Consider the following 12,415-nt stretch of genomic DNA (forward strand, 5'->3'; position numbering starts at 1 on the left):
GCAGGAGCCCAGCGGCCGCCCGGTGCCGTCAGCAGGGAGCACAGACAGCGTGCACCTGGCAGAGACCTGAGTGCTGCCCATCCCAGCTCTGCTGCTCCCCGTGCATCCAGTGATCCACCACGGGGGGTTACTGCTCTGCTGGGCGTCACCGAGAGGCTCTGCAAGCACTTCCCTCTGGCACTGCCCAAAAATCAGCAGGCAGCAGAAAGAGCGCAGCTCTGCTGCAGGAGGTTTCCCCCGGCAGAGCTCTCCAGAGGCACCACTTCCCAGAGCCTTGACCTGCTTCCAAATTTGGGTTCATTTCAGACACTAGACCTTGACAACAGCAATTGTTCCCGTTTTCCTGGGATGATGCTATTTTCAGGCTTTCCTTTCCTTTTTTAGAACAGCAAGCTATTGTGGCTCCTACCAACACCCAGCAGTGCATTTTACCACGAGCTTTGTACAGCTGCTGGATCCTTCTCCATTTCCTGCACCACTGCCCTTATTTAGGGTTTGGGCTTTTTTTGCTCAAAAACCAAAGCTGGTGTCACCTGTGGGGTGCAGCTCTGATTTCAGTCCATTTGCTGCATGGAGTTCCTGCTCCTAAGTTACCTCCACACCCAGCTGTGAAGTTCTCTCATCTCACTGCCCTGCTCCAGGTCTGGCAGGTAATTTTGGGGCACTCATTTTCAAAAAGGGAAGATTTAAAGGGACAGTGCACACGAAGCCCCTTCCCCTGACACAAATGGGGTGTAGAAGGTGTGCAAGGAGTTAATAGGACAGCACTGGTCGAAACAACATGGGAACAAACAGAGCTAATCAGGCTGCAAGCTGAGGAGCACAGCTGGGGACCAAGCAATGCTGCAGTGTAAAGAAGTTAAAGGCATTCTTCAAGCCCTTCTGAGCACGGCTGGACGGCCTGACAGCCAGCAGGAAGTTTAAGAGTGGCCACAACTGTGGCTTGGCCAGGAGAAGGGAGGGAGACCTGCACGTCACCCCGCAGAGATGAGTGGTGATGAGCTGCGTGGGGCAGATAAGGACCACACACAGCCCTGAGCAGCCCTAAGAGGAAGCGAGGGCGGGCAGCAGCCCAGCTGCACAGCAAAGCTGCTCCTACATCACTGTGCTGGCAGTTCTACTGTCTGAACCCCAAGTAACTCAACTCCACAGCCATCCCAACCCCAGCCATCCCAATCCTAACCATTCCAACCCCAGCCCCCATAAAACCCAACCTCAGCCATCCAAACCCCCAACTCCAGCCATCTCAACTCCAAGCCTGACATCCCAACCCCAAACCTTAGCCATCCTAAACTCTGCCATCTGAGCCCCAAACCATAGCTGTCCCAACCCCAGCCACCTGAACCCCAAACCCTAGCCATTCCAACCTCAAACCCTAGCCATCCCAAACCCCAGCCATCCCAACTCTACCCATCTGAACACAAAATCTCAGCCATCCCAAACCCCAGCTATCTCAACCCCAAATCATAGCCATCCTAACCCCAGACATCTGAACCCCAAATCCCAGCCATCTCAACTCCAAGCCCTAGCCATCCCGAACCCAGACATGTGAACCCCAAACCCTCACCAATCTCAATCCCAAACCCTAGCCATCCTGAACCCCAACTACTCCAACCCTAAACCCCAGCCATCCCAACCCCAAACCAAAGCTGTCCTAACCCCAAACTCTAGCCAACCCCAAACCAAACCCAAACCTTAGCCATCCCAAACTTCAGTCATCTGGACCCCAAATCCCAGCCACCCCAACCCCAGCCACCCACCTGACATTCCCAGCTTCAGCCCTGCACAGCCTGGGCCACGCAGCACTCAGCTGTTCTATCTGACCTGGCCCAGCAGCAGTCCTGCAGCATCCCGTCTTTGGATATGAGGACATCGTGGGTCACTTTTGACCCCAGTACAATAAGAACCTGAAGGCAAACTGGTATTCTGTTGCATCTTGTTCTATTTATACTCCTCGTAACCTTCGAAAGTCCCCCATCCTCCCCAAGATGGGAGCCAAACATGTAAAGGCAGGAAGCAAATTAATTTCCTTTTGAAGTAGTTGATTTACATTGCCAAGAGGCACTGACACAGTAAAAAGGGAATACAGTGAGCCACCCTGAGGGCGAGGGGTTTCTGGCACAGCAGAAGATGAATGCACATGGGACTTAAAACAAACCTTGCAAACTATCCAAAAAGTGGTCAGATTAAACAATTTTTGTAGGGAAAACCGTCAAGTAAACATGGGAAAGCAACAAAAGGGCAATGTGATCTTCTCCTAGGCCGAGTCCAAAAACAATCGCTTCCATGCTGCAAATAAGAGTGCCTAAAAGGAGAGGAGAAGCTGCAACCCAGCTCCCAGACTGGGGATGACCTCTCTGCAGGAGACAAGATGCATTTTTGTCCTCCAGCACAACTCTGGAGCCTTCCAGATGTTCCTCCCACCAGGACCAGCAGGGCTGTGGGACAAGAGGGCTGACTGTGGGGTGCTTTTGGGCCTCAGGGGATGGAAGCAACAGGAGCAGTGAGCAGAGGGAGGCTCTGGGATACTAGTAGCTGCTCCGGGAGCGGTGAGCAGAGCTCAGTGCCATGGAGAGGTGTCCCAGGCAGCCCAGCCCTGCACGGGGAGCAGCACATCACACCCCAGCACTGCCCCACGAGCAGCTGTCCCAGCAGCACCCGGCACTGTGGGTTATGAACACGCTGAGCTCTGCCTCCAGACAGAGTTAAAGGGAAACACGAGAGCAGAACTGGGCTCAGTGGGAGCCGGGAGGGATTTGGTTTTCCTGGGTGCAGGGCTCGGATAGGAGCTCACACTGAGAAAGGAGAGATCAGAGTGAGGAGCTGGGGCAAGGCTGAGAGGAGCACACAGGGGATGGAGAATGGTGCAGGGAGAAGAGTTCGAGGAAAGCAAAGCAAGCAGCCCATCTGCCAGGGAGATAAGACCCGAGCAAGGGTGGGGTGAGCAAACAGCACAGCTCACTTCTCTGAACTGGACGGGCTGCAGCCACAGCTGCCCCAAAGCAGAAGTTCTTTTCCATAGGCAAAACAATCACTGTGTAATAAAACACACAGAAAGCAGCGGGAGCAAAACCACAGCGTGCTCCTGGGCTGCATCACACACTCAGCAGGAAGCATTCTGCAGAAGCACAGGGACAGAAGGACTCCAAACAACAAGATGTAGGTGAGGCAGATTTAAGGAGGACAAAGCAAACCCAGCCAGCCCTGCCCGAGAGCCACATGAGCAGCCCCAGCCTGGGGAAAGCTGTGAGGCTGCACTCCTCCTGCACTGCTCAGGACAGCAGAGATGCAGGCATCTTCTAGAGATGACCCCTGAGCAGTAACCACACGTTTTCTGTGTCTGACATGTTTTGAAATAAGAAAGCCCCCTACTCCTACCTCAATTACTTGTTGCAATTCCTCATGACCCCTATTCTGACTTCCCAGCTCTTTGGCAGGTGAAGGAGGTTGCACTTGCTTGGCAATCTGGGATCATCCCCTTCCCTGCATTTTCAGCTCCTTGCCCCAGCACACAGACACAGCATCAGCCAGAATGGAGAATAACGTGTGCCATGGCAGGGATTGGGGAACTGGTTGGGATGCAGCAGGCTCTGGGGAAGGTTTGCTCCATGCAGGAATGCAGCAGACTCTGAAGGAAGGATTGCTCCATTCAGGGATGCAGCAGGCTGTGGGGAAGGTTTGCTCTGTGGCTGTGGGTTCAAATCACTCACAGTGCCAGGGTTGTGGCTCTCATGGGATGGCAGAGCTGCTCCTTACCTAAAGTGTCTCCAGTTTGATGGGGCAAACAGTGGATTTGACTAGCTGTGACCTGGCACAGTCACATGTGAGCATCACTTCCTCACAAGTTCCAAAACCCGCCTATCCCCAAGGAAGGACGGGAGCAGAGAATGTCTCAGATAAGGAGATGGGGAACTGCGTCATCCCTCCATGACAAAGCAGCCCCATCCCCGGCCCTATTCTGAGAAATGCACCAACAGCTTCGGACTGAAAGTTCCCAAAAGCAGCTGATGAAGAGCTGGAGAAGAGCCCAATCTGGTGTGGGGACGAGATTACAGCAGAGGGCAGAGGGTGTGAGTGGGAAGTGCTGACGAGCTGCTGCGTGCTGTCGCCTCTCTCAGAAGGGTTCCGTGCTGAGGGCATGGCTGTGTCTGGGCTGGAATGTTTGCAACCTCTGAAACAGCCAGCTGAAAGTTTTTTGGTCAGAGAGGATTTTATACGTTTCAGCAGCTGAGAGAGAAGAGATAAGATTCAAAGAGCACCAACTGCTGACGTAATGCCCTCTGGCAAATTGCTTTTCTAAAGACAGTGCTCTGAAGTCACCTCTGGCTGCGGCTGTCCAGGCAGCAACAGTGGGCTGTAAATTAAGCAGTCATCATTAAAATAGAACCTCAGCTTGGCAAAACACAGACTGAGCGCTGCTCCAGCCATGGGACTCTTCCCCCCTGGGCTCCTTCTTGGGCTGCAGCAGAGATAGAAGGAGAGCAGGGCTGCAGGGAGGAGGGCACTGGCACTGCCCCCCAGGAACTGATAGGAATGGGAATACAGACAGCCAAAGCGACATGCAGCTGTGCCTCAGTTTAAATCGAACTGATGGAGCTGGGGGAACCACAGAGTGGGCTCAGAGCAGCACAGTTACAAACCGGAGCTTCCACTGTGGCACCCCAGGCTGTGCCACCTTCCTACAGTCCTGCAGTGCTGCCAGAAATGTCAATCACTATCAGTGCCACCTGCCCAGCTCCAGCTTGTTCAGTCAGATCCAGAACCCCTTTGCAGCCTCAGGTGCTGGAATTCACTGATTTCTTCATTCCACTTTGGGCTGGGAGGGACATTCAAGATCACTGAGCCCCAAACCATGCCGTGGGCTGGGTGCCCCCAGCTGAGGCTGCTCAGTGCCCATGTGTGGCCCAAGGGCACCTCCAGGGATGGGGCACCCACAGAAGACAGCCTGGCCACCCTGCCCTCACCCCTCACACACAGAGGGCTTCACTGCAGGCAGCTGCTATAAACCCTGGGCCAAAAGGAAGCCTGAAGGGTGAGCACAGCAGAGCACCTGAGCAGGGGAAGCATAGGAGCCCAGTACCTCCGTGGCAATGGCCAGAGGGGGATCCCCACCCACTGTGGAGCAGCCATGGGATGCAGAGCCCCCAGGTCAGCAGGAAGGAGCCTGACACCCTGACACCAAACCAATGCCTCCAAGCACACGTCGGTGCTCCTCAATGGAGGACGGGTCCTTCACCAGCAGCACCAGCAGCCACCATCTCTCACTTTTCAGAGCAGAACACAAGGAAATCACAGGCAACTGACGTAACATTGTGAGAAAAGATGAAAGCCAACAGGAAAAAACAATAATTGTGTTTCTGAAGGCTTCGTATCTCAGGCAGTCTCGTGGTGACCTCCGTGTTTGGTTGCTGAGGGCTGAGCTTTGTCTGGAAGTGCAATGGTTCCCAAGGTTGGGGGGGGTTGCAGACAGGGGCTCCCCCAAACGCTGCTCCTGCACCATCAGAACATCACTGGGCCCAATGAGAGCTCTGGTTTCCTACACAAAGCACCCTGTGTGAGTGTCTGTGTACTACCATGAGGAGGGGGACACAGCACGAAGCACACGGACACGGGGCACATCAGTCAGAAAAGCAAAGCAGGAGGAAAGCGGTACCTCTGTCAAAGGCCTCGGTCTTCTCTCTACAACAAATTCTGTGTGGCAGAGCTCACAGTAACTTGTGTTGGAGGAGGACAACCATTTTTCCAGGCAGCTCTTGTGCACGGTGCCCAGTGTTCCTGTGCAGTCACACGGGGAAAGCAGTCCCTCCCCATTTCCACCTTCATGACAGATTCGACAGATGGGACCGTCACTACAGAGGCAGACAGACAAACAGAAGGAAATCACAATCAGACAGGCAGGCTGGGGAACTTCTCACCCTCCACCCTCCCCCCAGCTACAAGGTTCAATTATAGACTCACATCTCTTAATTGAGCCCGAGATCTGCTCTCCTGGAACCTCAGGGCACCGCAGATGCTGTACGAGGCCAGTGGAGTGCCATCCCCAGCTCTTGTCCCAAACAGCACAAGGCTTCCCAAATGCTTACAGACCTGCCAAACCCTGCTCAGCCACCTCTGCTCCAGCAGCAGAGCTCTGCTCCATTTCGGCCACACCTCAGAGAGAAGCACAGCACCTCTCCAGTCACCTTCACTGCCCCTCCCTGCATCTTTTCCATTTCTGACCATCCCATCAGAGCTGCAGCAATTGGAGCTGTGCAGCTTCCAGGATTATTGCAGTGCCTATGCTCTGTTCTGTCCTTCATTGCTTCCTAAATCCCAGCATTGCATTTACTTTTTGGTGACTGCTGGAGCTCACACATTGCTGCCACGCAGCCATGATCTCCTTCCTCTGAACCCACGATGATGTCAGGCCAGGGTGAGTGCTCTTCACTCGCACCATTCCACACTGAATCAATCACTGCAGGCTTTTCCAGCAAGGTTCAGCTCCTAACAACAGGCACCTGGTGCCACTCTAGGTCCAAGGGCATCCCAGCTGGCCTGCAAAGCACAGGTGCACTGTAGCCCCCCACATCTGCCAGCCCCACAGTGGCTCCCTGAGAAACCTCCAAGGGCTGCAGCCACAGAATTCTGCCAGTCTGAGCAGCTCCGTGCTGCTCCTCAGCACCCGACCCTCATCAAGACCACCTAGTGACAGAAATAAGAGATGCCCACTCCAGTCCTTCCCTTCCTGAACCACAAAAGCAATCACTCACTGGTGCCTCCTCTCTCCTAGCTCCCAAGCAGCCATCTCTGTGATGCAACACCTTCCTCTCAGATTCATAGCTGCACAGGTTTGGGGGTGGGAAGCAGGGTGAGAAAAGAACACCTCTTGTTGGAAGGCCCCACTCCCTGCCCTCTGAAAATCAGGATGAGCTCTACCAGCCTCTGTGCCCACACTGCTGACAGGACAGCAGCCACCTCACCTCATCTCATCGCTCACACGTGAACCCTGTGTGGGATTCCAACAGAGCAGAGATAGACAAGCAATCTGCAGCCTTCAAAAGCAGCAGCACTACTTGCATTCGTTTGCACGACCTAAAGCAAGGACACGACCCTCTGGAACAGACACAGCAATTCACAATGCACAGAGAAAGGGCTGAAAAAAGCATCGGTGGGACACGAAGGGCTGAGGAGAGCCAGCAAGAAAGCAGAAGGAAGACTTTTGCTGGACGTGTGCCACTCTAAGCTCTGCACTGAGCAGGTTTCATGGCAATCAGATTCATGAGATCTGCCTGACGACCCCCTGGCACTGCTGTGAAGCTCAGCAGTATCTCATTAACCATCAGTGCAGCAAGAGAGCAACAAAACCAGAGTCCATTCTCAGGGCCTCAGTGCAGACCAAAAAAAACCCAGGCCCTAAGTGCTCTCACGCATCTGTTATTTCCTAATAAAAGCATCTGTAAGACATTTCATCCCTTCTCTTCCTGTTTGAGGAGTTTCATATTTCCAGAGCATTAATATAACCTTGGCTACCCATAAACAATCCAGAAGGAAAAAATTTGCTGACAGTGCAAGAGAGAAAAAAAAACAAAAAAGCAGCCTTCTTATCAGCCTCCGTTTTCCTTCCTTCCTATCTGGAGGAGGAGGAGTTCACCCCAAACAGTCTCAGCAGTGCGGTGACCCCGGATTGCTCGTGCACTTACACTGTGGTTGGGGGTAGGAGTGGGATGCAAGCTGGGACTGCTGGCACTGCCTGGCTGAGCGATGCTGCAAAGCATCCTCTGTTGCAGAAGCTGCTCAAAATACGTGATGAACAGTGTTGCAAAAGGAGTCCAAGCAAGGCAACACGTGTCCCCTCCAGCAGCAGCTGGGCAGTGCGTCCTGCAGCACACAGCTCCTTTCCTCGGGCTGCAGAACCAATGCTTCATTCTGAGCCCACCCTGGGAGAAGAGCTTTGCCACACACGGCCCTCAAAGCACCTGTGTGCAGCACGGAGCTCTGCCTCTGAGCACACCCAGGGCTTCGGGCCAGCACACGGTGCCCCGTCTGACACACCTGGCGCGTGCAGGACCCCATGAAGGGGCTGGGAAATTCACCCCAATACCATCTCCAGCTGACAAACAACGCTTTATTGCCACCCCCCGTTTAGAGCCACGAAAACAGAGATAAACCAGACGAGCAGCACCAGCCTGACCTCTGTGCACCCAGCGCCTTGATGACAGTGGAGAGCAGGCGGCCGTCCTTGGCAGTGACCTGGGTGACGAACTGTGGCCGCCCCATGTCCGAATCCTCCACCGACTTGGAGAGCGCAGCGCTGCCGGGGCAGTCACACAGGGAGCCGGGCAGGTGGCAGCAGTCGCCCGTCGTCATCGCAGCTCTGCACCTCGCTGCCGCGGGGACCTGCAGGATGGGAAGGGCTGTGAGCACCCAGCACAGAACCCAAACCCTCACCCTCCCCTCCCCTCCCCTCACCCCCAGGTGCCAGCAGCGCGCTTTGCTCCTCCTTCACCCCCAATGACTTCCATCTCCACCAGCCTCGTGTTGCACACCTGCTTTGTGGAGAACTGCCAGCGCTTGGCCTTCAGTGGAGACTTCCAAACCAAAGCACCCGACGTGGGGATGGTGTGAGCGCAGGGGCTGACCCAAAAACACGCATCCAAACCCTCTGTGCAAAATGCAGCGTTGCCCTGCACACAGCGCTTCCTGCTGCGCCACCCAGCTCTCCCCACCTGCACAAAGGTGCTTTCAAAAGCTGCCCCTCTCCCATCTCTGACTTTCATTCTGTATTTCTTCACAGCACCAGGAGGGCAGCAGGGTGGCTGCACTCCTTCCCCTTCCAGCGCTCCAAGCCAAGCGTGGTTTGTGCAGCAGCCCTTTGAGCAGCCCGCACACACAGCCAGGAGCAGACAATGCTGGCACCCCTGGGATTTACACTGAAAGAGAGGGCAGGAGGTGCAGGGGCAGAGCAGAGCAGACAGGAGCAGAGCTGGCTCCCACGAGCAGAGCCCCACACACCCAGGAGGGCTTCCTGGTGCACAGGAATGGCTGCGTTGCTCCTCCACATGTGTGGGGTCACATGGAAGGAATCCAAAACCACCGGCTGCTGGAGCCCTGCAAACCACAATCAGGTAAGCAGAGCCCTGTTCCTCCTCCATCCATCTGCAGACCTTCCTTTCCTCTGCATTCGGAATAGGCTTCAGCTCACGGTGGGTTCAGGAATCAACCAACCAAACCGACAGGAATCTTCCCATCAACCCCAAAATGAGCGTACCGGAGCGAGCACCGCCCCGACCCAACTGCTCCATCCATCTGTGCAGAGCACCCAGGGCTCTGCTGCTTCTCTCACTGCTCTCCCCTGAGAATAAAGCAAAACTACAAGCTGTCCAGATCTACAGAGCAAAAAGAAAGATGACAAACGCTATCAAAATGACTTCAGTCAGCTGCTCTGTGCGTTAAGGAGCTCTCTCAATTTTAAAGGCCTCTCTCTGAGGCAGACACGGGGAGATGTATGCTTTTAATAAAGAGGTCGGATCCATTTGTTCAGCCAAAACCTTGTTTATTTTTAAGTCCAGAGGATGAAAAGGTCCATTTTGTGCTCTGGAATAAAGCCACTCTCCTGTCCCTCGTGTGCTCATGGTGCTGCACATCCAATGGATCCCAGCAGCCTCGTGTGGGGCTGGATGGGATCCGCCACCCTCAGCCCAGCAGGAAACGCATGGCTTTCAGCTACAAGTTATTTGGCATTTCCACACCAGAGTCCATCCCAGGGTGGAGCCTGAAGTCACCACTTTAATATGTAACTGACTCACATCACTCGGGGAGCACGAAGGCAAAGCAGCAACGCAGCTCATGGAGAAGGAGCCGAAATCCAAAGATAACATCTGCAGTGCTCTCTGCTCCAGCTCCATACCCAGCGGACACCAGCGGGCTGTGCAGCCAGGCCAGGCCCTTCCTGGCTCACAACTGTTGGCAGCTTGGTGGATCCAAAGCCCACTCACCATGGGAGCAGGTCAGGGATGGATCCACCTCCTCGCATTGAGCTGACCCAGGATGCAAACAGCTGAGATTGCAGAGATTGCTCAAACTGAAGAGAAAACAAACGGTGGTGGTGGAAAGTTGGCTTGGGAAAGCGAGCTACACAGCAGGGCTGCACAGCTCCAACACGTGAGTAAGACAGCGAGCACCCTGCTCCAGAATAACGTCCTTCCTGAAGCCTTCCAGCCCCACTGCTATCACCCAGAGGGCAGCAGGAGTTTCCAGCCTCCCCGGAACGATTGCACAGCTCAAGAGCACAGAGACCAAGGCCATGCTGCTCCCCATCCAGAAGATGCGTGCAGCAGGAACGAGGAAATGCTGAGCAGCTGGAGGATCCCCACCTGAGTTCTGCATATTTGCACTCTGCAGGCTGTAAGAGAGTTATTTCTTCCAGCTGGGGGAAGCAGTGGGCAAACACCCAACATGGAGAGCAGAACAACACAGGAGTGACTGCAGCAGGAAGAGGACCAGGTCAGAGGGACTGCTACACCCAACTGCTGCTCATGCAAGCTTACACCAAACCCCAGAAACAATCTTCCCACCTCTCACCTTCCCAAACCAGTTCTATCCCTCTTGGATCGCAGGCACTACGCTTTCTAACCGCGTGATCAACAGCAAAGCGAGAGGCTTTCCCAGCTGCCACCAAGCATGGGATGAGAGGAGCGGCCCAAAGCACTCCTGCTTTTCAAAGGCTGCAGAGCTGGTTTGATCTATGGAAGCAAACAGACAGCGCTCAAAGCAAACAACAACAACAAGCCAAGCTGCTGCAGGGCTTTGGTTTTTTTTCAGTTCTGTTTGTCCAAACTACTCTCTGCTGAGGGCTGAAGGCAGCAGCACTGTTTTGCTGTTTGAGAAAGCACATGCTTCTGTGTTATCCTGTCACGGCTCCAAGGAGTCACCCTGCAGGACCTTCCCTGCAGTGCCTGGTCAGCACTTGCAACAACAGAGGTGCTGCAGAGGGTCTCCCCAACCCCACATCAGCCATTTTCATAACAGATGTCATGAGGTAACAGCTGACAAGCAGCTGGGACATGAGAAACTCCTCCTCGGAGCACTCCACAGACATCGGTTTTTGAGAGGTGCACAGCAGTGATTCACTCCATACCACCACCATACACACCCCGTGCATCCTATTGCTATTCTCCTTCTGCAGAGAAAGAAAGAAGCTTCAGCAAGGCTTGAAAGCCGTATCTAAATCATGAAGCACAGTGAAGAATACCCAGCTATCACATCCCAGAGTGCTTGCACTTTTTGGAAGGGAAGCCAGCACTGCTCTGCTCAGCACTGCACCCAACTGTGCTGCAGCTCCCTGGCTTCCCATTTCCCTGCACTCCTGGGGCTTCCACCAGACAACAGCAGCAGCAATGCATTGCTCCTATCCCAAGAGCCCTCCTTTCACGAGAGGCAGCATCTGCATTAACACCAGTGCTGAGCAGCTCCCTGCTGCTGCGCATTCACCTTCCAGGCAGCTTCAATGCAACTCCAAACAAATGGATTTTCCAGCTCTGGACACTCCATAAGAAAAGGGAAAGGAAGAAAAAGAAGAAAACCCAAACTGCACAGCTGATCCAAGATCTCAGCGTCCTTCTCTCCCACTTAATTCTGCACTATTTTGCTTAGCTTGCACGTCTGGAGATGCAGGCCTTGACTGGCCTGTCTGCACGGATGCACAACAAAAAACAGTGAGGAAATAAATTGGAAAACCATCCACAACATGGCGTACCTTGCAAACTGCTGACAGCAAGCCCAAGCAGCTTTTCCTTGCACCAGAACTGAAGCCATCAAAACTTCCGAGAGCAGGAAGTGCCAAACCAAGGGCTTCCCGCATCGCCCTCCTCGCAGACACCAGCTCTCGTCTGCACAGTGCTCTCACCAAAGCACTGCTGCTCCTTGTCCCTCTCTTTGGCAGCAGGAGGAGGACGTTGCCTTCAGCCCATCGCCGCCGATGGAACCGCTGCTCCGAGCTTAAAAACGGAAACTGCAAACATCCTAAACTGAGCCAAAGCGAAGGAGGGGGAAAATAAACTCGTGCTGTAGTTTATAGTTCAGGGTGCCTGGCTCCTCCCCTCGCCTTCCAATAAAAAGTTCTGTGTTTTTTAGAGTCAGAAGCCAAGCTAGTTCAAACAATAGCGAGAAGAACAGCCGCTCCATTTACTCCGTTGTGTCTCAGCACCAGGAGCTCAGGCAGGAGCCACAGCGGCTCCCACCAGCACCTCAGCCCCGCACCCAGCCTCTGCCCGCCCCGTTCGCAGCCGCTGGAAGCACAGCGCTCGATTTCGGCCGTGCCGTCGCAATGAATCCCTGCAGCTCCCTCCCGGGTCAACACCTGCGTTCTGCCTTTGCTTCAGTCGGGCCCGCAGCAACAGCCTGGCACGGGGAGCGTCCGCGAAACGCGTCCGAAGGC

General features: G+C 54.4%; 1 protein-coding gene across 1 annotated transcript in view; it reads right to left on the reverse strand.

Moving 5' to 3' along the window:
• Window positions 1–12,305, reverse strand: part of MARCHF2 (membrane associated ring-CH-type finger 2) — a 16,508-nt gene extending 4,203 nt beyond the window's left edge. The window contains exons 1-3 of the mRNA XM_003213161.4: window positions 11,735–12,305; window positions 8,171–8,376; window positions 5,654–5,849 (exon numbers count right to left, since the gene is read on the reverse strand). Coding sequence (XP_003213209.2) covers window positions 5,654–5,849; window positions 8,171–8,376; window positions 11,735–11,839 — 507 coding nt within the window. The 5' untranslated portion in view covers window positions 11,840–12,305. The remainder of the gene's footprint in view (window positions 1–5,653; window positions 5,850–8,170; window positions 8,377–11,734) is intronic.
• Between the last annotated feature and the right edge of the window lie 110 nt (window positions 12,306–12,415).

The sequence above is a fragment of the Meleagris gallopavo genome, chromosome 30 (genome assembly GCF_000146605.3).
Source record: "Meleagris gallopavo isolate NT-WF06-2002-E0010 breed Aviagen turkey brand Nicholas breeding stock chromosome 30, Turkey_5.1, whole genome shotgun sequence".
NCBI lineage: Eukaryota > Metazoa > Chordata > Aves > Galliformes > Phasianidae > Meleagris > Meleagris gallopavo.